This window comes from Phaenicophaeus curvirostris, chromosome 15 (genome assembly GCF_032191515.1).
Source record: "Phaenicophaeus curvirostris isolate KB17595 chromosome 15, BPBGC_Pcur_1.0, whole genome shotgun sequence".
Classification (NCBI taxonomy): domain Eukaryota; kingdom Metazoa; phylum Chordata; class Aves; order Cuculiformes; family Cuculidae; genus Phaenicophaeus; species Phaenicophaeus curvirostris.
In genome coordinates, this window is record NC_091406.1 from 20,430,807 (window position 1) to 20,456,165 (window position 25,359).

The window sequence follows — 25,359 nt, forward strand, 5'->3', positions numbered from 1 at the left end:
TAGACAGATACTTCTTCATCTAGCAAGAAGCCCTGCTTTTCACAGAGACATCAAGCTCTCTCGCAGTGTCAGTACTTTGGGGGCAGAGAGCTATCATTCTTAGAAATTCCCTTTCCCTCTTTCTTCACAGCTGGGATTCTATCTAGCTAAAGCTTAACATCTGAAGAGTGACCCAGCTGAACGTATAACTGGTTCGTTGTACTCATTTCCATCAGTCTTGTTGGGGTCTGTCTCCCCGCTCCATTCTTCTTATCCCTTTCAACTCCTTGGTCCAGCAGGACACATAAGCACCTTGATGGTTCTCTTGAGTTCATGGAGTTTGATGGGAATCTCATATGACTGAAGTCACCACAGTGGCTGAGCCACCCTTTTGGATCTAGTCCCAAATGCTCAGATGGTTCTTGTTGGCATGACACTGGCACCCCACTAGAACATCCCACCTCACTCTGGACACAACTCTTGGTATGGGCAGGTGAGCTAATGCAGTGCTGACCACATCACCACAATGTATTTCAGCATGACGTGGTCACCGCAGCAGCTCCCGCCCCTGCCACATTGATTGCAGTTGTCCTGCACAAAGAGGGACTGGATGGGATAGCTTAATAAACAGGAAACACTGGGAACAGCTCACTTAGAAGAAAACAGCATCACGCTTGATATATTAAAACAAGCCTGTCTGGAGTGCCCTCACCTCATCCTGTGCTTCAAAGTAAAATCTCATTTCCCTTCATGGAATGTTTCTATGCAGAATGTCATCTTTTTGTTCAAGTCTGCCAGTGTTTTGCTTCTCACGCACACAGACACACACATCCATGGCAAATCCCTGGCAGAAAACAAGCACTCAGGACCATGCAGGGAGATGGAGACAGAAGGTCTTACATCAGCCATTTGGATTTCCTCTGGATCCAAACGCGGATGGCTTGGCCCATTCGCAAGGCTCCTGTTCTGATGGGCAGGGCACATGTTCTGCCGTAGATGATTATGCATTTGTTTTCTTTGTTTCCTTTAAAAAAGAAAGGAAAAATGCTGTTAGGAAGACTTCCCTCTCAGGGCTCTGCCTCCAGAGACACCTGGGGGAAGCAGATGATAGAGAAGGCAAGTCCTGGACACACTTGGTGTTTTGATGGTGTCTGTGGAAAGCTACAAACAGGAACAAACAAAACATCCAACATTCACAACCTTCTGCTGCTTTTTCAGAAGGAAGTGAACATTTCTCATCATGCGCAACTTGGGAAGTTGGGTCCAAGGTCCCCTTTTGCAAGACAAGGCCCAGCACAATACAATGGATCCTGGGGCACCACGGAGCTTGGAGAAGAGGAGAAAAGCGGGTAGAAGGGAAAGGAGAACCAGTTCCATGCACTTGACCAGTCCTGCATTAAGCAGAAAGTGGCAAACCCAACCTGTGCTCCTTGCAGGGCATCCACTCCACAAGACCCCCTATGTCCCAGTGAAGTGCAGGCTAAGCAGAGAAGAAGGTGCTGTCCAGGCAGGGAAGGCTGGCCATGAAAGAGGTCCCCAAGCCTCTGGTTCCCCCAAGATTCCTCTGAAAGTCCCTGAGAGGTACATAGCTGAGCCCACAGCCCCTGCACAGCAGCCTAGAATGCTTCTGCAGGAGATGAGCTGCTGTCTTGGAGGGCAGTTTCTCCTAGTCACACAGCATCACCTGCCTGGGAAAAACTATGCTGATCCAGGCAATAAGCAAATGGTCCCAGGAAAACCTGGTCAGGCACAGCCGGGTAAATGGCTTCACTGGCCTCCTCCATGAAAGCTTCCTGGGAATACCACAGCACAGCATTCAGGTGAAAGGCATGAAAACAAAGCATGGACACTACCACTTAGCAACCTCTGGCCAGGTATTGTCCATTAACCACTCATACTCACTTGGTTTTACAGTAAGCTACCACACAGACGATGCCCACCACAAGCAAGGCAACACAGATTCCCGTGATGGTTAAAACTCTCTTCTGGTAGAGCTCTTCTGCTTCTGCAAATGGAGAGAAAGAAAGCAGTTACAAACAGGCTCTATCACCAGGGATGTGTCTGGCTGCACAGGAACCAGCACTGCGTGAGGGTGAGACAGAGAACAGGGCTCAGTCAGGCCTCCTACCAATCCACTGCCCATCTCTAACCACTGCCCCACCAGCTGCCTCACACCAGCTGGCCCAACCCTACTCACCCCTCAAGAGATCCTCACTCCTTTTGTCTCTCCACACCTTCAGCCTCTCTTACTCAGTAGCTCACCCCTCCTGCACTCAAACATGCTTCTCACTTTCTTTTCCCACAGCATAGCCCAGTGACTAAGCCCAAAAAGTCCTGCAACTCTCTTCTCCCCAGTTCTCGATAACTTAGCAGCCTACCAAGGAAGTCCCCAGGCATTCCCCACTCACCACGGACATGCGAGCCCTGTGATGCTCTCATCACAGGCTCTCTGCTCTGACGGACTCAGAATGCCTTTGCCTTGCAGCGGCTGCATGCCCTGGAGCTCGGCAGAGTGCTAGAAACCACCGAGCAACAGACCCCAAAGCATGTAGGTGCTGAAAGGGACATCCTAAAACAGTCAAAAAGCAGAATGAGGATGGAAAAGTGATAGACAACAAAAGGGAGTGGAGTAATTAAAATACAGCAACCAATTACAGTTATGGATTTTTAATGAAACCCTAGGAAGTGATTAATTCCATTGCACCAGGTAACTCAGATGCACACACTAAATTCAAGCAGCATGCTGCTGTTTCTCCCAAATATCATCATTTGTCATGGACCACCTTTCAAACCAGAGAAGTCAGTCACTGGCATCAAAACATAGACCATGCTGGAAGTGACAATTCATTCAAATTAATCAAAGCCCCAAGGAAATACTGGGACATCACCTGCAGTGTGACTGAACTACACCTAGACAGGAATCATGTGCCAAGGACTCCGCTTTCTCTGTGGCTACACCAGAGCAGATGCTCCTCTCACTGACATCCAGCAGTCCCCACTGGGATCAGCAGAGGCAGTTTAGTTCTCCAGCTGGATGGCTGACAGAAAGATGCAGTGAACAGCTACCAGGAGCATTTTAGTTTCGCAGCTATGAATCACGTCCATGTGGCCACATACCATGTGTTAAAGTCATCGGGGTCTGTGCCTCCTTTAATATTCATTGGTATCTTTCTTTTTTTTTTTTAATAGAGATTAGGCAATAAAACTCCTGCCATGGTTGCTGGGCTTAGCCTGGATCACCATGCCACACTAAACACTTGAATGGCCTATATGATATTCCCAGTACTACCAACCAATGAAATACAAAACTAGAAGAGAAACTGGGCTGGTCCCAGAGGCCCCTGGGATAAGACTTTAGCAAAAAAAAGGATGGGGGAAGCAATGAAACATTCCAGATAATGGAATATTTAGATCAATTTCAGCTGTCATTTTAGGAAGGAAAAAGCATTTTTGGAAGGAAAAAATAAGTGCTAAAAAAAAGTGTTTATCTCTTGCTAACTCTCCAAATAAGAACAAAGAAATATTTACTAAACCATGGGCTGAGATTGACAGCCCTGTCATGAAGATGCAAAACACAACCAGCAGGGACAGCTTCGTGCCTGTGCTGACAAGGTACAGCTTAAAGAAATACACTTCCATCCACTAGTTTGTGCACTGGCCTTTGGCTTCATGAGGTGGTCAGAGTGCTGGTGGAGCTGCCAGGAAGACGACGTCCCACCAGTCACTCATGAGGTGCGCAGCTGAGACTCTCCCCATACTCTAGCTCCGTGGTGGAATTGGCCAGGAATGACAGGGCTGAACGTTACTGTGATGTAGCACCTTCACCAGCTGGCTGCACCTTCTCAGAGCCTGCACAGCCTGTGACCTACTCATAGAGCAAGGTTCGGGTGCTGATTGACCTTCTATTCCTTGGGTTTTACTACAAGAAACCAGGTGGAGCTGTTATGGGCAAAGAACTCGCCCTGGGGTAAAACACATCCTTCAGCGATGTGTGTCCCTTGCCCGAATGCCCTATTCCAGGCATCAGCAACCATGGCAGACACATTTTCTTGCTCTTGCATACCTTCAGGACCTGGATCCCAGATCTACAGCTCTTTCCTTCCGACAGGTAGCTTCAGAGATTTTATCTGAACCAGGAAAACCAGCTAGGATCATGTCCTGGTTGTGGATGCCACCAGCAGAGAATTTTGCTACTACCCAGCAAAAACTACTTTTACAAAACAAAAAAAAAAAAGGCTGGGCAGGTCAATGTTCACCATGGACCCATCCATCGAGCCAGTTTTTTCAAGAATTCTTCACCATCTATGGTTTTTGCTATGAAAACTGTTTTCCCAAGCATAAATCATTCCCTGTGAATCATGGAGGAGGGAGAAAGCAAAGCCATCAAAACTAGGGCTTTTATTTTGTTAATGTCTATGACCTACATAACAAAATTTTTCACCCAAGGCACCAATCCCAGCCTCTGCTCTGGTGATGGTATCAGGATGGGACCCCAACTTTCTGACTGTTGTGAATCTCCACCTGTACTGTATGGGGAATGTTTCAGTTCATCAGAAACGCAGATTTTGTCTCTCTGCCTTGCGCTGACAGCTCTGTTGCATGAAGCAGTGAAGGACGAAGCTGGTGTCACTGCTGCAAGACTAAACATTAAATGACTGGCTGACAGTAATTTCACTTGGCTCCTAACATCTCAATAAAGCTGATGCTTGATAACACAGTATCTTCGTGTTGCACAAAACCAACTCTACAGTGACAGATAGAAAATAGGATAATGCACACTACAATTTTGTATTTCAGAAGGTAAGATCCTGCAGCGGGACTTGTCCATTTGTGTCTGTATACTTCTACAAACACCACGTCTTCATCAGCAGCATCGTCACTCTACAGCAGCAAACAGTATGAACAAACCATGTGGTGCCACATAATGCCGACAGAATCACAGTCCAGCCATTGGTGTCACAGCAACGCATGAGAGTGAGAGACGGATGACAGAGAAGAGACGACTGGAGACTGGGAACGGGATGTGTGCGGTTCTGTGATGACATTGAGATGGATGAGGAAAAGGACAAAAGGTCAACAAAAAAGGGATGTCAAAAATCCTCAATTTGAAAGTTTATTTAAGTGTATTGGTATTAGCAGCACCACTTTCTCTGCAACATCTGACCACAAAAATGCACGTTTTCTGCAGCAGGGAAAAACTGCTGGGGGTTACAACCAATCCCAGTGGACTGGGCACGCAAAAACCAGAGGAGACAAGTTTCTCCAGCATCAGCCAGTGCATGTCCCTCCAGCTCAGGGATCCAAAAATGAAAGACTTGTCCCCATACCTCTAGTAAAGTAAATTGAAACATCTTCCTGTGAAGATCTTCTCTGGCTGACGTTGCCAGGTCAGTGGTTTTAAGTTAAGTGATAAAGATAAATCTCTGCTCCCATCTGACCAAACACTCCCTGCAGCTGGTCTGGGTGCTCCAGGGAAACCTGGACTCAGGGATTTGATTTCCCAAGACCTTACTCAAGAGATTCTTGATCTGTTTCTAAAAACAGACTGAGGAGAATGGCAGAAAAATAATGTGACTCTGAGCAGCTGGGTAGGAGCAGGATATTGCCCAAGGGGGATATTTTTAAAATCATTTAGGTTGCTGCAGTGTTTTTCCAAACTTCAACCCACCACCTTCATGCTCAGCTCCCAGGGGACCCTGCTGACTTCCCTGGGCTCACTGTTTTCTAGGCTAACTCTAGAACAACTTCCTCCTGGTCAAAACCAGCAAAAAGCAACTGAGCTTTGGGAGGAGGGAAGGCAAAGCCCATCCTGACCCTTCATAGGGTCCCGTGAAGGTTTGTGTGTTTAGGATGGCAATTCCCGCAAAAGCCCTGACCTTGGCTCCCTTTTCCTGGAGCACCTGCCTGCTTCCAAGTGGTGCCTGCTGGCAGCCTTTTGGATGGACATAAACTGCAGCTTGTCAGTTCGATACACAGAAGCATGTGGAATGAGGAGACGTATGGCAGTTGTAACAGCCCAGTCACGCCACACACACCCAGCTGCTGCTTGAGACAAAGAAAAAAGTGCTGCTAAAAATACACCTGCTTTTTTGTAGGTTTACATTTAGATTTGATGTTTTTCTTTCTTTTGTTTTGTTTTTAATCCAAATAACTGTCTTGATGCCAGGGAAGAGAATAGAATAGCTGATTTTTTAATCATCCCATTAAAGCCATAAATATAATGTGGGCAGCTCTTAATGGCTTCTGATTAATAAATGAATGGTTGTTCCATACCCTTTAATTCAAATCCAAGATGCTCTGCCAATGCAGAAAGAAGACAAGGAAGAGAAAGAGAAAAAGAAAAACAGGTCTGTCAGCGATCTCTAATATGCAAAAACACATACACTGCAGTTACAGCAGGTTAGCTTTTCTGTAGCTCAGCAGCACTTACACAGAAGACAGTGTCTGCTTCAGAGCATTCCCAATTCCCACCGGAGCTTACATCTTATGTAAAGAGAGACCCAAACAAATTCCAGTGGAGGTTAATTATGAATTCTTTTAGTTAATTATGAATTCTTTTGAGATGAGCCATGTTTGTTAGTACCTGATATGGAATTCACAGTTAAGGCAGGAAAAAAAAAAAAAAAAGGTACACTTGTTCTGAAACAACTCCTGACAGGTCAAAACACACAACGACTGCATGAACTGCTCAAACCCATTCATTCACTTTCTACAGGCAAAACGTGCCCTGCAGGGTTTCGCACGTCCCTCTCTGCCTGGGCGCCAGAGAAGAGCACTGGGCAGATGGACGTGCGAGAGCTCGTACGGGGCTCAGAGGGCTGCCAGCACGGTGCTGCTGCCCACGGCTCCGAGTCTGCTCCAGGATGCACAGCAGCTTGTGGCAGAGGTACCTGTACATCACCGGACAGCGCACCAGCTGTGCGAGCACGGCTTGGGGCGGTCCAGTTCTCCCATCCAACCAGATGCTGCAAGGGATCCGTTATCCAGGCAAGGCAATGAATCCTTTGCAGATCTACAAGTGCAAATTGCACCAAAAATTCCCCTCGAGTCTGGGATCTTCCAAATCTTACTGGTGCTGAGTTTCTGCGTTGTTTTAGCAACATCAAGCATGCAGGAAAAAAGCACAAATTGGAGCATCTGCTTTCAGATTCAGATTCGTTACCACGTCAGATTGTGGCTTGTCTTGTAGAGACAGTGCTAAGCAAGGTAGAGTTTACCCAATGAATCAGTAACACTGTTATCCAAGCCAGGTATCCTGAATTTTAGTGATTTTCCTGGTACCAACCTCACCTAAAGACAGTTTTTCTTACATAAACAGTGAAGTTCTCCAAAATCATCCCTGTACACAAAAGGGAGCTCTGCCGTTCCCAGTCACCACATGCACAATTACTTGCAGCTGGAGATAGATTTGCTGTATTTTCTACAGGAACTGCTTTCTGCTGTGCTGAAACATTGGCTTTCTCTTGCAATGCTGTTACAAATTTGGATGGGAGGAAATCAGCACTGAACGTTATGGGACATGCACATAAGCAGGTTCTTCTCTTCTAATCAATGGGGCTTGAGGTGGGGGCAGAGTTGTGTAGGGGTTAGGTTTTTTCAATTTTATATGATTTAAAGGACACAAAAACTGGCTGCGCTCTGCTTCACAGCTCGCATTGGGGCTGTAGCAATGGCAAACTCTACCATGCATTTTGTGGTCATTTTGTACACGTTGCAGTGACACAGACACAATGTTGTGGGCAGCAGAGAACAGGACCCAACACCTTCATCCTAAACCTCTGGGCTATCATGCCCAGCCTTTATCTTTTCCTAGGCATGCTACCACGACACATGGTGTTTCACTTGACTCTATGACAAATGTGTGTAGACACACATTAAATTTCAACCCTATATCTAACGCTATTGACCATCTGACAGCTGCCCACTGCCCACAGTGCCACATTCCCTCCCTGTTCCAGGATTTGCTGCAACAACTGCAGCTACAAATGGATGCAATGCAGAAAATGTTCATGTTCTGCAAACTCAGAGATGCCTGTGCAAACAGAGGTGGTGGTCAGGACCTGAGGAACCATAGCCTTCCCACTGTCCCACTCACAACAGAATTGCAGTTGCTTTTGGCTCTCCAATACCGTGGAGCAGATCCAGCCAGCTGGCTCATTGGATCTTAGTTACAGGTTTTGGGGAGAGCAAAGAAACCATGCAGCCGTGCAGTGTCTGGAGTGTATGTGCCTGCGTATGCCACTGGCAGCTTTGTAGAGAGGGGAAGCTTTACCCCAGCCTGCTCCAGCATTTGATGCCCATGGCTACTCAACAACACTTCTCTACCATCGTTTCAGGCTCTCTCAAACTCTGATCTCCTGATCCTTTCCCCCTCGCTGTCAGCTTTGATGCCACTGTTAAGGCACTCAGTGGAATATGCAAAGCCATGCCCTAAGATTTCCAGCAGGGAAAGTTGACAAGCTGATTTCTTTCAAAAAGCAAAGGAATTAATTCGGTCCTGTGGAGCTACTGAAATTTCCATCAGATTATTTTTTTGCTCCTGTTATCATTCCTGTTACATAGTCGATCAGACTTACGCACTCACGACAGCTCTGTGAAAGGAGGCTGGAGTGAGGTGGGTGCTGATGCCTTCTCTCAAGTAATGGGGCAAGATGAAATGGCCTCAAATTGGATATTAGGAAAAATTTCTTTAGCAAGAGTGGTGAAGCATGGGAACGGGGTGCCTAGGGCAGTGGTGCAATGTCATCCCTGGAAGGGTTCAAGACCCATGGGGACACGTTGGGGTTGTGGGGATGGGTTATGGACTGGATGATCTTGGAGGTCTTTTCCAACCTCTACGATTCTGTGATTCTTTACTACTAATAATAATAACAAATCAGTTGCTCGATGATATACGGAAAAGCTGTCCCAGCACAAAAGGCCTTTGAAAGCAAGGAGATAAGTGTCAGCCACTTGTAGCTACAGTCATTGCTTCTGTGCCAGGAGCCCCACTGCCCTTCCTCTGCTCAGGAGTTACTCCCAGCCTGGGTAGGTATTGCCCTCTGTGCTGGACAGCGAAGGGAAGACAGCTCAAGAGCAGACTGGGATTTTGAGGGTTTATATATTCTCTAAAGAAAAGAGCATTCAATATTATACAATGTGTTACAATCTAAAGGCTACAGAGATGACCCCAGCTCCAAGAAAAACAATGAGAAAGGCAGTGAGCATGGGCAAGTTGAGGAAGGGAAAAAAAGAGAAAAAAAAAACCCCAAACATGAAACAGATGAAAAAAAGATTTCATTTTCACACTCTTGGTCCCAGTTGCAGCACAACTGCATGGGATTCAGGTGGGATCCCATAATCCAGACTGGTACCACTCTGCTGTTCAAAGCAGGGTTTGCAGAAGAGTCCAGTGATGCATGGACCTTGCACTCTGGTCCCCCAGAGGTTGATGTTCAACTGAAATGGACTGAAAGAAAAAATTCAGTTGGATTTGGGTGCTACGATCCCAGCAGAGGAGCAATTCTGTGGAGTGTCATGAATTTTATAGCGGATTTTTTCCTCATCAGAAGAGAGAAGATGAAGTCCTACACTTGCTTGATCCACAATGACTTTGTGACTGTTTTTCTCTGTAATGTGTTTTGCCCATTTTAAATGATGACCAGACAAAAACATTTAATCTAAAATATCCTTATAAGGGTAACACCTCAAGACAAGATGCACTCAGATTTATAGGATGATTAAGAAGGATGAATGCATCAGCAAACAGCTGTGTAAACTGGGCCTGTGCTAACATGGACTTCAGGTTGCCAAAGAAGCTCATTAAGATGTTGAGTTACCGCATGCATTATTCCCCCCAAACACGCGTGGGTCTCCCAGGGTCTATCAGAGCCACATAGCTCCAAGGTACAATACAAAGGGGAGAATTAACATCTGGGGACCAACAAGATAGACCATCAATAATAAATTGTACTGACAAAAGCAATACATGCATCAATCTGGACCAGGTTTCCAACAGGGGTACAGGGAGAAATGCAAGACAGTCCTGTGATGCTGGGGACAAAGGAGACTGGGCGTGTGTTAAGGGCTGGGCAATAGAGAGTGGGATCAAGGAACCCTCAGCAGGTTTGCCAGTGACACCAAGCTGTGTGGTGCAGTTGACACGCTGGAAGGAAGGAATGAATCCAGAGGGACATGGACAGGCTGGAGAGGTGAGGCTGTGAGAACCTCATGGAGTTCAACAAGGACAAGGGCAAGGTCCTGGGTCAGGGCAATCCCAAGCACAAATTCAGGCTGGGCAGAGAACAGACTGGGAGCAGCCCTGACGAAGAAGGACATGGGGTGATGGGGGATGAGAAGCTAAATGTAAGTCAGCAATAGGCGCTTGCAGCCCAGAAACCAACCATGTCCTGGGCTATGTCCAAAGCAATAGGACCAGCGAGGCAAGGGACAGGATTCTGCCCCTCTGCTCCACTCTGGTGAGACCTCACCTGGAGCCCTGCGTCCAGTTCTGGAGTCCTCAGCACAAGGAGGACATGGAGCTGTTGGAGTGAGTCCAGAGGAGGCCACAGAGATGATCAGAGGGCTGGAGCATCTCCCATACGAGGACAGGCTGAAAGAGTTTGGGTTGTTCATTCTGGAGAAGAGAAGGCTGTGGAGAGACCTTAAAGCAGCTTCCAGGGCTGAAAGGGACTCCAGCAAAACTGGGGAGGCGGTCTTGATCAGGGATGGCAGGGATAGGATAAGGTGGGAGATTTTTCAGCTGAAAGAGGGCATATTGAAATGAGACCATAGGGAGAAATGTTTTGCTGTGAGGGTGGGGAGGCCCTGGCCCAGGTTGCCCAGGGAGGTGGTGGCTGCCCCATCCTCGGAGGTGTCCAAGGCCAGGTTGGATGGGGCTTTGAGCAACCAGATCCAGTGGCAGTTGTCCCCTCCATGGCAAGAGAGTGGAACTGGATGGGCTTTAAGGTCCCTTCCAACCTAAACCATTCCATGATTCTAACATGTGGGATCTCCAAGTACAGGAAGTCTCTTAAAGTTTCCATAAACTGCACAGCCATTCAGCTTGTCCAGTGCTGTATCAATAAAACAGATTTGCTAGGCATCAAAGTAACAACAACCAAGCTGCTGTGTCTTAGTGTGCAATTAACTTTAGGAGATCCCAAAGTATAACCTGTTCAAGGGAGAGGAGTAACACTGTTATGATAAACCACAAATGTCCCGTAATTACTCACAGTGTTGTCATCACTCTGTCATTAAGTGGTCAGTGGTTATCGTGTCATTCCAAGGAAGCTGCAGAATGCTGGTGGAACTTAAAATGCTGCTAAATATTATTTTAAGGTTCAGATAAGTAAGGGGTGACAGGGGAAACAGAATGGTAGGTAAAGAAAAGAAGTATTCTACTAGTCATTTTCATTTCTCAATCGAGGTAGGAAACTACTGCTGAGTACGTGAAGTGAACAGAGAGCAAACATTCAGATAGACCTTCTCAGAAGAGCTTGAAGTGGTACATTTAGCCATCTGCTCACAGGGATGTCACCTCAGTGTGAGGAGCAAATGTCAAAACCCCACCTGCCAGAAGAGTCACTTTTGCATGGCAAGGTGACAACCAACACTGCTCCAGCTGCAGCCTGGTGCCTTCAGAGCGAATGGGACTGCTCCACAGAAAAACAAGAAGCCTCTCATCCGATACACCTACACAACTCTTCTTCCACACCAGTTTAGTTGGCAGCATTGGAGCCAGTTTGTGTGCCACTGTGGGAACATGCAATTCCATTTCCAGCCTGGAGAGCCTGATACAGACACTGCAAGATGAAACAGTTTATGCTTTTCTGGCTAGAAGGGCTCTATGAAAGTAGCTTCCTTGGAAAGAATGACTGATCGTAAGATCCAGACATCAAATCTACAGGAAATGTGTGATAATAGGCAGGAATCATGCTATTGTGATCCTTTGACAGATCACATCCAGTGCAGGCCAGTGGATGCTCAAGAACAGACAGTGGGTCTCATCTCAGAAATACCTGTTTTTATTGCCTGATGTTGGAAGGAATCTGTAATTCCTGTGCAAATCTGTAATTCCTGTGCTGCCACACAGCAAACCGATCCAGAGCTACAAGCATCGCACTAAACTTTTGATGGGTACAGTTCAGAAGCTCTGGGACACATATCAAGCTGGGAGCTCAGGATATGCTTCCATAACAGCATCCATTGCAAGCAGTCTGCAACCGGAAGACTCTTGATTTGTCAGCTCAAGATCTTCTCTTACGGGTTTCCACATGACTACTTTGAGCACTATGCAACAAAAGTAACGGCCTTCCCTTAGAAAAAGGGATTTGATGTCTGAATAACAGACTCTCATGGGAGTCAAAAGCTGAAGAGAAAGCCTGCTCTCCCCATGAACAGCAGAAAATGTTGCTCTGTGCTTCCAAAGCAGACTGGTAGGAAGGGTCCAACTACAAATTAAATTTAGATTTGCAAAGAAACTACGAATGAAATACAGGGTAAAAATGGAGAATATGCTAGATTAGATGATATGAATGTCAGCTCTATTCTAGGATGTTTACAGGCAGGCTACAGACCTCAGCTTTAACTGGGTCACAAAGTAGAGAGTGAAAATGTTTCCCTAAACAAGATGATGAATGGTATGACATTTGTCCTCCAGATCAGTGAGAATTATTTTGGGAGATGAGTAAACAGCAAAGTTAGGAGGAAATTTCAGAGGCAACCATAAAGCTTCATCCCAAATTTCTAAACTATTCCATAAACTGCAAGTGAAAAAGATCCAAATGTGCAGACTTAGGTGAGGTATAAATCTTACTGCTCATGGTGTTTAAAGTCCAGTATCTCAACCACATCAGGTGTGAAACAGCTGCCAACGTGTTTTACAAAACCTTTACAACTATCCAGCCCAAAATCTGGCCATTTATTAGTAAACTTCCAGGAGGCTTTTATAATCATCTGAAAAGTTTCTTATGGAAGAGTGAAGATAGAGCTAGCTCTTGATCTGATCTAGAACAGGCAGTTTCAAAATTCTGTGCCGGCACAGTTTTAAAATTAAAAAAAAGAGTTTCTTAAAAGGAAGGCTGATTTTGGGCATACTTCTGTCTTCTGGCAAGAGCTGCAGGATGTAGTTGTGCCTCTGAAGCTGTACCTAGGAGACAACTGTCAGTCTGAGGCATCTCCAGTACCTGCTAGGAGTTCTCATATCAAAAAGTCTTCCTGACCCTTTTGTGATATTCTTTAACTTTTCACCCACATGTGTAAGCTAGATGAAGATCTGACTACAAAGGCAAAATGGTCCTTGAGTACTAATGCTATGGATTTGAACACTGGTAGGACCCGAGTGGATAGGAGGATGATGCCAGGGAAGGTTAGATTGAATATTAGGAAAAGGCTCTTTCCCCAGAGGGTGGTGGAGTGCTGGAACAGCTCCCCAAGCAAGCAGTCATGGTGCCAAGCCTGACAATATTCCAGAAGCCTTTGCCCAACACCCTCAGCCACACAGTGTGAATGTAAGGGTGTCCTGTGCAGGACACTGTTCTAAACTAAACTCCTGTTCTCACCAGTATGTGGACCAACAGTCAGAGACATCTGTGTTCTGTGGCTCTGCAGGTACCTGTACCAGGGCTCCAGGAGAGGTGTCTGACAGCTAAACCTACAACCCTCATCTCCCTCAGCACCTCTGGAGGATGAGACATCTCATCTTGATGGCAGCACTGGAGTTCAATGAGCCAAATTATGCAGAGCCCTTTGCAGTGACTATGAAGGGAGCCTGGGGTATGAATTTGGACTCAAACCCCTAGCACAGATGTCTAAAAGCCAACTGAAAAAAAATAGTGAGGATCTGGCTGCACTTTTGCTGTAAAGAGAGGGGTGAAGAGAACAGGAGTCAGAAGATGAGATCATGATATGAACTCAGACTGCCAGTACAGCTGGTTACTCCTTGACTGCACACTGCATTCCCAGTGGCCACTAGATTCTTGCTTTAGGCCACGTTTTGGAGTCTGGATCTCCCAGCCCTCTAGTTTCATTGGACTTACATCACAACTGCAAGATTTAACTCCCCAAACCAGCAGACGATATGATTTTACAATCATATGTATATTTATTAATTATAGCTGCAACTATAATCATATGGAGGCATAGAAATATGGAGACCTTGATGTGAAAAACATTTTAGATGACTCATCATCTATGGAAACAATTCTCTGTATTGTCATCCTTCTGTTTTATACAGTAACTGCAGACAGTAACTGACCCTTCGGTTCACTGTAATCAATTCTTCTTTAGTCTATACTAAAACTGTTGTTTTACTGTCCCTCAGCTATATTGTATAGCTTTGCTGTTACAGGTTAGTTAAAGCCTAAACAATGTGACTCTCTTGCCTTGATCCATCAGCCAGTTCCTTACGCACGGATGGAGTGGTGTGCACACAGACCAACAGAGACCGGTGAAACTTCACACCAACTGAACGGATCTAACCAGGCTTAAGTCAGCATGAGGATATCTTTCCCTTCCCAGGGCTGATTTAAAGAAGAAAAATTTTGCTGTGAGGATGGGGAAGCCCTGGCCCAGGTTGCCCAGGGAAGTGGTGGCTGCCCCATCCCTGGAGGTGTTCTAAGCCAGGTTGGATGGGGCTTCTAGTAACCTGATCGAGTGGGAGGTGTCCCTGCCCATGGCAGGGGATGGAACTGGATGGACTTTGGAGGGCCTTCCAACCCAAACCATTCTTTGGTTCTATGGTTCTATGATGTGTACCTTTCAATACTTCAGGCTCACTGCATGTGCAGTTGTTTGCTCTGACATCTGTCCTTCCTTCCTTCTTATAGTAGGTTTGCTATTTAGATGACTCTGGGAAAGCCAGGTGTTGAACAGAGCTAAAACTGACCTATAAACAGGATATAGTTCCTACACTTGCCTGTAAGACTGCCCGCATTTACTGGATGTGGAATTGCTCTGCATCAGTCTCCCATCCATGTTGCTTAGCAGGTTAGTCAGTCTGCAAGCCAACTGCCTATGCACACGCAGACCCTGCTGTGCAAGTTAAATGCAGGCTAACAGTCTGGGGCTTGCTAGAAAACAGACCAGAGTGGCTTAGACTAACGTAGGCTTAGCGTAAAGGCAGGCTTAGCGAGCTGACAGAGCCAGGTTCCCCTGCTTTGTTCAGGGTGGTTCCCTGCCAGGCCAGAGCACTGGATCTGTTTGCACTGTGCATCCATTTTTCAGATAAGGAGCTGTCTGAGCATGCTTCACTTTTTTTTCCTCCAGTATCTGAACACAGTTTCTGTTACACTGATGTTACAATGAAAGCAAAACAAAATGTAAAATCCTGGTAAGCAGATAGGAACCAACTGCTGGGATACTCGCTTGAATTCTGCTGCTGTGAATTCCTACTAAAAGCAAACACTTTTCATCCAAACAAGGGCTGAGCTGGGACAGACTCCGAGCTCACACAATGATACAATTCCTAGTGAATTCCTCTGTACCAATCTGTTAGAAAATAGCAACATTGTGAGCAGGGCAGAGAAAAAACTTCATCTTTAGCATTTCCTCTTCATTTCCAGCAGGAGGTCATGTACCCAGAATGGGGGGCAGTAGGCACTTGGTCATCGGCTTGTAACAGCAACACAGAGGAACATCACCTAGGAGAAAACCTGCCTAAATAATCCCATTTTCATCTTCATAATTGCAGCAGTCTGGCAGGTATTTCTGACAGTCAGAGGCAAACAAACCACCAGAGCTACTGCCAGACAAAGGCAGTGTGAACTCCCAGAGAACATGGGGAGTTTTACTTGAGCAAAAGCTGAGTAAAGGCTTTAAACTGGTGAGACAGGAAGCTTCCCAGGAGGAAGACACACAACAACTGGCATGATGCTGGGATGCTGCACCATCTCCATCTCTGGCCCAAATTCAGCAAAGTATCTGCTCTGTCTTTTCAGAACAGCATCTTAAATTCAGTTCACTCTGCAAAGCCTCTTGCTCAGCCCTGGAAAGGAGCTACTAAAAATCCCATTGTAATATTTAATATTCATGGGAAAGAATCAGGAGGCTCCAATCTAGACCTGAAAACCTAAAATACCCTGAATGCATTAAAACCAAGACCCATGCAGGTGTCATTATTTACTATTTAAGTATCTGTCAGGTGCTGGCAATGTTCTCAAAACGTGAATCAGAGCAGAGCTATTTTATTTCCAGTGAAAATTCCTGAACCTCATTTAATCTGTTTCAGCTTTTGACCTGTCAGAACCCATATGACATGAAGCATTGAGTGAATTATAGAGCAACAACAACTTCTCCTGTGCCCTAATTATCGATTAAAGGAAAAGTAGGCATCTGCACCATCCAGGCTCAAGTGAAAGGCTTTTCCTATTCAGAACGGCAAGTTCAGTGCATACTTTTCTGCAGTGTTGCTGCTATGTATATTACCCAACCATGACCTGAAAGTGAAAACAGCTATAAACACCTATGAATCATCTTCTTAGATGATTTTTATCCAAGTTCAGACAGGTAAGCTGCATTGTTAAGCTGTTTTTATTTTATTTTCCTCTGGTTAAAGCAGTATTGAGGTCAGGCAATGTACATGTGTTGGTTTTAAAGCTAGCGGTGTTCCTCTAACACATGAATAAAATGTGAAAGAATCTCATTCCCACCACAAGCTGGGCAGCCTGTTGGACACCACCTCATGGAACATGCTACAAATCAGCTTCATCAAGCGAGCATCCCACTGCAGCACAGGTCCTTCACACCATGGCTTCAAAGCAGAAAGGAAACCCTTTCCCATCAGGTTAAAGACCAAGCCAGAACATTTTGGTTCCCCATTTCAAAAAGAGCTTATTTGGATGTTTTAGTCTGAAAGAATGAATCAATGGAGGTTTCAACTTTAGAAGCCAATTTGGAGCAAACGGCAATGTAAAAGCATCAAGCTGTCCCAAGGGCCTCACAAAGCCCATTTGCATCTTGTCTGTATATTCTAGAAGGAGTCTGATGGAACCTTTCCCAGCTATTAGCATGTGCTAATGAGTCTCCTGCTACTGCCAGTTCAGGATGAGGACTGCAGTGGGAGAGGGGCTACTGGCAGTCAAGGGGGCATCATGGAGAGGCGTTTCTTCTCTGGTTCCTACTAATTAAAGCCTCTGTTTTGGCTCTTTTTGAAAAGCCTCTTTGTAAAGCCATTTATGGTGTCCAAAGGGCCAACATGAAGGCAGGAGGGGTCACACAGTGGGTCACCATGACCAAATACCTGCTCTGTAACTGCATCTTCTTTCAGGTCAGTCCTTATCCAGGGCAGGATCCCATGAGTGCTGGGATACGGTCTGAATAAGGACGTGGAAACATTAGCTGCCTTGAACAAAACAAGCTAATGATGTCTATAAGAAAGTCATCTCTGGAGACCTAAAGCCTCTAGAACTGGGAACTAGAAACTGGGAAGCACTAAATCCAAGGGCTCTAAGGTATTTACATCTACTGGATATGAGGTTTAAATATTGGTCACTAGAGTTCGATCCAACACCATATGCAAGGCTGTCTGACCCCTAGCAGAGAGAGGAAAATTTCTCTGTCCAGGAGAGGTACAGCTTGAAATGTCCAGTCAGCAGACTTAGCCCATATCTTGCATGGCAGTGAAGAGTGAGAAGTCCCGAGACAATGGAAGCCACCAGCATGCACGTTTACACCAGAGGCTCCAAGTGTGCATGTGTGTCCTGCCCAGCCCCCTGGGCATGCTCCAGAATATGACTCCAAGTTAGTCTCCAGCTGTCTCACCTAAACAGCAACGAATGCTTGGTTTTGCTTCTGGAAACAGAACCACAAGCTCACCTCAGGGGAAATTTCATGACAGACCTGGCTGTGATTTCCTCAGATGGTACAGAGAGACTCACCCTGGCCTTGCAAGAGTCATGGGAAAATGTACATCTCTTGCACTGCACAACACAGTCCATCCTGAGACAGGAACACTGGCAGATACAGCTCATCACACAAATGCTCTCACACAGCACACCACGTCAACTTGTGCCTTATTTGTAGTTTGCATGAAAAGAGCAAGCAACAATAAGTTCAATCAGAAATGAAAGCAGAACCCATTCTAACAAATGGGGAGATAACAAGAGCCCCAATCTCCTCTTGGACACGATCACAGCTCATCTTACGGCCAAGCAGAGCTGGGAGCGCACAAGACAGGAAGAGGGATCTTGGAGAACAGAAGAACCTGCTTTTAGGACACAACACAGAGCCACAATAAACAGGGAGAAAGAGAAGTAGAAAGAGACATACTGGAGAAGCTGACCATTGCGAAATGCTGACACCGGTCTCCTGTGAATTCGATCGGACACCTACCGGAAGAAAGAAAACCAGAAAGAGAGAAACAAGATAGCAAAATGACACCCAAATAGACTGAACTGAGGCCCCTTTTTGATCCCTTCCACAACTCCTATCCATCTGCTTTCAGCCTGCACCCTTACCTGCATCCCTAAGCCCTAGCCCCAAGCTGAACCAGAGCCAGCCCTGACTAGACCACTCTGTGCCCAGGAGGTTTTAAGTAGTGTGGTGCATTTTTTTGTCTTCAAACATACTTTGCTTAGGATCTGGCATGTACAATCGCAAAGGCAGTTTCTCCAAACATCTCTGTCCGAAGAATCCGTTTGGACATCTGGAGGGGAAAAGGGGAGAAATCACAGAACATGTCTGGCACCATTCTTGAGGCTAAGGTAAAAAATAAAAAGTGCATTGTGATGAATGGAAAAAATAAAGGCTTTATGCGCAAATTTACTCGCTGCTTTGCTTTAACCAGACATTGCAACATCAGCATTCCAGCTCTACTTTTGGCCTGGGTCTCCAAGCAGCCAGCCAAACCCCTCCTTTCCTCCTCTGCCTGCCTCCTTCCTTCTCACCTGCTGGAAGCACCAGCTGGCAGAAAGATCCAGATGCTGGATGCTACTGTCAGAGACTCTCCTTGGAGCTGCTATCTAGACAAGACTGGCAAGAGGCACCACAGAGCGGTAAGCAGCTGCTCAGGCAACAGTGAGCATTGTGTATGGCAAGCGCCTTCTTGTTATTACCCCCAGAACTACCCCTAGCATGTTCCACAGAAAAGGCTTCTGTTGCGGTTAGAAAGGAAGCATGAGCAGAGTCTCTATGTTAACAGAGAGGAAGGGACAGAGAAGAAAGCTGGACTGAACAGGCCTCACAAGCTGCCCAACTTTGAGGCTGTCTCAGGATATCTCGATCAATATTACATGAAGGGCTGGGATGCGCCAGCTCACGGGGCATCATTTGTATATTAGCATCATACTGCAGTGGCAAGGATGGTGCCCTAGGGACAAAGACCACCAGGCATGTACACAGGCTCATGAGTAAGCTCCTTGGAGCACCTCCCAGGCCAAGCCAGCACGGGGATGTGGGCAGGGGTGCAGTGGGAGCTGCTGAACCGCACGCGGGTGCAGCAGCACTTACACTCTGCATTGTGACCCAAGGCAGCTGCAGGTGAACCTGGGAAGTGATGGGAGCTCAGCTGTGAGTTATCAATGCTACTCCCCCAGGCATTTCTCTCTCCCTTCGTATCTTTTCTTCTGGCCTCCTTGGATAGTTCCTCAAAGTTATCCCTGGCTTTCTTCAAGTCCCAACTCTTACCTGCCTGTCCCACAACTCTCTCCCTCCTTGTCAACTGAGCCCTCCCTCCTCTAAGCTTCAGAAGGTTTTATAACTCTAGCTGACATCTTAATTTCTGTTTTCCAGCTTCCCAGGGTAAGTGGGGCTGCAGGTTCTGCACCTCATACACATCAGACCTTCCTTGCTCTCAGCTGCCAGTGTTTGGCAGGTCCCAGATGATCAGCAAGGGAAGGACTAAAAAACACCTCAGCAAAAAGCCATGGACCAGAGGCTGATGGCTTAGCTCCCTGTCAGTCCGCTGTGAAGGACAGCAAACAGCCGAAGCAGCCTCGGCACAGTGTCAGACGACTGGTCCCAAACTGCACATGTAGTGGCCTGGAGTGGGGCAGGTCCAGGTCCAGGTCCCACATACTCACTGCCAGCATCATGTGGGCAGTGCAGATCTGACCCTTCCATGCCTTCCAAAGACACGCTAACACCTGCTTCCAGTCTGCGGACACAGCAAAGAGGGTGAGGAAGGGATAGCTTTGATGTTTGATATGAGGGAGGTGATTGTCCCTCTCTGCTCTGCATGGGAGCAGCCCCACCCTGAGCACTTCGTGCCATTCTGGGCGACACCATGCAAAAACAATATAAAGCTACCGGGGAGCTTCCAGACAAGGGCACAGAGTTGATGAAGGGTTTAGAGGAGAAGCCACGCAAGGAGCGGCTGAAGTCTCTTGCTCTGTTCAGCCCAGAGGAGACTGAAGGGAGACCTTGTCACAGTTACAGCTTCCTCACAAAGGGAGGAGGAGGAGCAGGTGCTGAGTTCTTCTCTCTGATGACAAATGACAGGACCTGAGGGAATGGCAGGAAGATGCCAGGGGAGGGTTTAGGTTGGACATTAGGAGAAGATTCTTTCACCAGAGGATGGTGGAGTACTGGAGCTCCCCAGGGATGCGCTCATGGTGCCAAGCCTGACAATATTCCAGAAGCCTCTGGCAAACGCCCACAGCCCCATGGTGTGAATGTTGGGGTGTCCTGTGCAGGGACAGGAGCTGGACTCGATGATCCTTGTGGGTCCCTTCCAATGCTGGTCATTCTATAATTCTATGATGACTAAAGCTTCATAGTTCCAAAGCTTGTTGGCAGATGAGATCTGTGCTGTTGCTCAAGAGCTATGGCAGCATTTGTTGTTAATGACAGATTTATGTTTAGATGGCACATTACAGATGTTCAACTCCAGTGGCAACAAAGAAAAGTCAAGAAAAGAGGTGAATTCCTGCTTCTCTCTACTTGCTGAAGGGAACACAGACAAGTTTTTTTCAGCAACTATTTAGTTCCCTTAGGGAGAGGAGGTAGAAATCAGAGAATTCTTCCCTATTCATTAAGACTAGAAAACCTTGATTTTTAATAGTTCTCCCTCGCCATGGACAGACATGGATCTGGGCCAGAAGGTGGGAACCATGACATGTGAGGGAGTGTGAGGGGCTCTAGCAGCCCCACCAGCTGTACAGACCAAGGGTACATTTGCCCATCTGTCAGGCTGCAAGGATATAGACTTCTCCAAGCTGGAGGGCTCCTCTCCAAATGGGAGAGGTGAGATTTAGCTGAGGTCTGGGGAAGGACTTGAGGAGGTGGCTGGACACAAAGCAGGACAAGGTGTAAAGATCTCCCAGCCGTGGCAATGGGCATGGCTAGTGCCATTCCCCAGTGCACTGATGTCTAATCCCTGGTGGAGATCTGTAGGGGGAAGGCTGAGGCATTTGCTGACAAACAGATACAGCGCTGCCACAGGCTCCTAGAGGAGGCCAGCCTCCTGTGGGACAGCCTGCTGATAGTCTGAGTCTGAATGCTGGACGCCTACATAGGACCTGCTGATACACCTTTGAATCCAGCATCATCCAAGAAGAAGCTACAGCCAATTAAAGGCTGCATGATCTCTCCATCCCACCTACTGCTGATCTCCACCTCAACACTTCCATAGCTCCAAATCTGTCCATATTTCCCCTAAAGAATGCACTTCCCAGTTCTCCAAGACAGGGTGCCCATGTCCAGGACATCTCACCTGCTGTTCTTCTCACAGAAGAAAGCTTTGGAAGGCCTTGCCTGACTGATGTGGCTTTGGCACTTGATTCCTTGTCGGGTTTTCCTTTGCTTTTGTTGGGTCTGCACTGAGAGAAAAAATGCTGGTGCACTCTCACTGTCCATGAGCAAACCTGTTTTCTGTGCTGGGCAGCATCAGGTTTTTGGGACCTGTGCTAACACCTCCATGGGGGAGCGTGCTGGGCTATCTCTGCATCCTAAACTGCTCAGGGAGAACTTAACAGTTTGCGTGAGGCTTCACTGAACTCTCTAGTCATACACAGAAGTTTCTCACTATCCAAGTCACTTCTGAAACTGAAAGTCTGACTATCTGGTCAGGTAAATCTCTTTTCTCTTTCTTTTATGTCCATCCCAAAGCACAGGAAAGGGAGACACAGCAGGAATGTCATCAGCCCAGCCAGCTCCTGTGGAAAGCCCAGACACAAGGTCTCTGTGATGAAGCAGTGGAAGCTGGTGCTGGGAAGCAGAGCGAAGAAGGTGCCTCGTTGGCAACCAAAGAGCACAAGCCTGAGCAACTGGGTGATGCAGGCTTGCAAGGATAGCCCTGGGAAAGCACGACTTTGGAGAGACCTTTAAGAGATTGCACTAGGGTTTAAATAGAGCATCCAGAAAAGATGTCTTCCCAATCCTTTTTGAAGTTTATTCATCACCACTGAGAGAGTCACAAACTTAGACACAGAATCTTCAAGGGTATCCAGTTCAGCTTGCAATGTGCTGCCTGTCTGTGATCTGAGATTTTATGCATGTTGTAAGCACACTGAAGGATCTCAAGGGTTCTAGTGAATGAGGCAAATGTCCTACGCACCTCAAAAAGGGGCACTTTGTCTGAAAAGATCTAGAACTGTCTCAGGCACACATCCTCATGTGGTCAGCCAAGGTTGGAACTTGAGTGTGACTGAAGCTCCGTCCCATCAATGGAAGACTGAAAATCACATGAAAACTGGTGCAAGGAAATAAAAACCCAGAGAAAGAAATTGGCAAGAAGTGAAAAATAAAGCATAAGAGTGACAAAGACGCTTTGAAGCCATGACAGCTACCATATAGCCCATCTTCAGATCTCAGCAGTCAGCCTAGTGTGGGTGGGGAAAAGAGCTTTCTAGACAGAAGGCATCAGATAACTGTCTTCACTGTGTCTAGGACAGCTCAGGCTTTCTTCTTTAGTCACCAGTGAATCAGCACTGGGAAAAGTGACAGGAAAGAAACCCCTGTGAACATGAGCACCTTCTGTCATCTCCCAAGCTAGTACACAAGCTGTCAAGACACATGTGCCACTCTGTTGTCCCTGGGTCCTGATTTCTCAGAAGCAAGGCTGCTGGCAGCAGCAGTGACCAGGAGACCTTTGAAAACATGCAGTGCTCATAGTTCCTTGGTTTTTTTTTCAGTTGTCTCATACTTCTAGGCCAGTGAAGATGATTTGTTATTTGTTGCTACGGCTCCAGTGTGACTTCCAGGAAAGAAATTTCCAGTGTGCATGGCACGTTAGTCTCCCAGTCTGGACAGGAAGAGCAATGGGAAGTACTCCTTCTGCATGCAAATGTACGGCCGGTAGTATGGGCATGTCGGTAGCTCTTCTTCAGAGGCCAAGCATATGGCCTGCAGGACATACCTGAGAATTAAGGCTCACCAAGCTCAAGCACCATGAGATGACCTTTGGTCATAGCATGCGTCCTCTTGCACATCTGACCCTAGTCAAGAGGTTTTGGCTGGCTATCTCTCCTCCCTTTGAAAGCTCTTGCAGGGACTACACAGATGGTGGACTATTTCTACAATCTTTGGACTTCCTGGTCCACTCACAGGTGGCACAGAGGCCCAACATGTGTCTCCTCAAAGGCCATGGGAAGGAGACAGAGCTGTGTCTGTAGGAACAGACTTGGGGAAGTACAAGGCTGCATCAACCTTTTGCAGACAGCATCTTGTCCCTTCTCTAGCCTGTGTGGAGATCCCCATCCCCCTGTGCCTAACTAGGGGCATGAGAATTTAAACTAATATACAATTTTCCACTTGCCACATCTGAAGATGTGTTCCTTGCAAGTGCCATTGATCAAACTGGGCAGGGATTTTTCTGTCCACATTCTGTTGTTGCTGGAAAATGCCCAGTTCCTTCAGTTTTGACCAATTTCTTGAGACTTTCTCTTAGCCCATTTCAAAAACATCCACAAAGTTTTGCTCTTGGGTTCAGGATGAATTGCAGTTAAATATTTACATGGTAAAAAAAATTCAGTAAGATGATCAGCCAAATAAAGCATCTCAAAAAGTACAAACGAAAATGGTTTGAATGACCCATTTCTATGTTGTCTGAAGAGCACTTATTCATGAAAATTGAGAAATTTTGACCTTTTGCCCTGAATCAGGGCAGAGCAATAATTATTGTTATTTATTATTTGCTCGTAATAATTACTAACATCATTATCATAATGTTCCTGCTGGAAGCAAAACTTTTGCTGCCCAGTTGATTGAATCTTGCAAGGGTTGGCACATTTCCTTTGCTTCCCCAGATCTTAATTAAAATTGCCAGATTTTGTAGCTCTCATAATGCAATCCGTGTTACAGAGGAATGTGACCAAGCAGCTTCCAAATAACAGGATGAGGAGAAGCTGTAGCAGAAAGACATAATGCACTGCTATAAGCAAATGGAGAAATGGTTCAAGCTAAAAATGCTATTTGTGTGAAGGGCTACAAAAGAAGACAGTTCTGTCATTGTCCCCTGACCAGTCCCAGATGATCAGGCTCTGGTGAACCACAAAAGGAAGGACTCCACAAAACCACTGATGGGAAGAAAATAAAGCAAACAGAATAAATCCAGAGGCCATATCCAGAGCAGCTAATCAAGGCATGTTTGTTGTAGAGTTCACACCACAGGAACCAAGACCTCTGGCTCAGTGAAGACAACAGCACAGCTCCAATAGAGCTGTGGGAGCTCAGTGGGACCTGTGCTGTTGTCTTCAATGAGCCTTGCTGTTGCATGATCAGCTTTCACATTCCAATGGTTCCCAAGGGTCTGCTTTAATTCTTTGTGCATTAAAAGGGACACATTGAACAGGATGCATAGACATGCCACTTGAACACCAAAGGTACCTGATCTCCTTGCTCAAGATAAACAGAATGCAAAAACCAGTGGATGAGTCCTGGCTGGTTCGGGAGATTTAGAACAGGATGTGGGAATTTTCACCCCTGGCTCAAAACTGTGGGCTCTTCATTTCCAAGGATGTTGCAACACCTCCCCACGGAACTGCTCATATATCCCTGGGACAGTGACGTCCTCGTGGTTGTGCAAGGTGCAGCTTGTGCTGACCAAACCAGTAGAGCTATATGGAGCTTCTGACTCCATGGGGGAGCTCACCAAGCTGTACTACAAAGGAGGACCATGGCCATACAAGGTCAGCCTGATGTTTACCCCTCTGAGTGGTCCTCTGGAAAAGCCCAGAGGAGCAGGCAATGCAGCTAACCCTTCAGAAGGAGCCTTCCCCTTTCCTGAGGAAATCTGCAGGAAACAATATTCATGGAGGAAGTAAGGAGATGGGCTTCTAGGAAATGAACATAGAATTTTGTAAACTGGTGATTTGCATACCTCAACTAGTTTTAAAAAGAGTTGATCTTTTCTCTTTTGCTTTGTTTTGGTTTTTATCCTCTCCCTGACTTTCACTTTTTGTCTGAGGTCCTCCAGTCTTCTGATCTCATCCTCTCACGTAATGCAATGCTGTCAGCCCAAACCCT

General features: G+C 46.5%; 1 protein-coding gene across 5 annotated transcripts in view; it reads right to left on the reverse strand.

Moving 5' to 3' along the window:
* The window catches only part of NRG2 (neuregulin 2), a 184,474-nt gene that overhangs the window by 6,653 nt on the left and 152,462 nt on the right, over positions 1-25,359 (reverse strand). For 2 of the 5 annotated variants that reach the window (XM_069869641.1, XM_069869638.1), the window contains 4 exons: positions 18,226-18,284; positions 6,253-6,276; positions 1,882-1,984; positions 880-1,003 (listed from right to left, as the gene is read on the reverse strand). In XM_069869641.1, the coding sequence (XP_069725742.1) occupies positions 880-1,003; positions 1,882-1,984; positions 6,253-6,276; positions 18,226-18,284 (310 nt within the window). Of the gene's footprint in view, positions 1-879; positions 1,004-1,881; positions 1,985-6,252; positions 6,277-18,225; positions 18,285-18,524; positions 18,602-25,359 lie in introns of all 5 variants that reach the window. The other 3 variants (XM_069869643.1, XM_069869639.1, XM_069869640.1) reach the window with 2 other exon arrangements.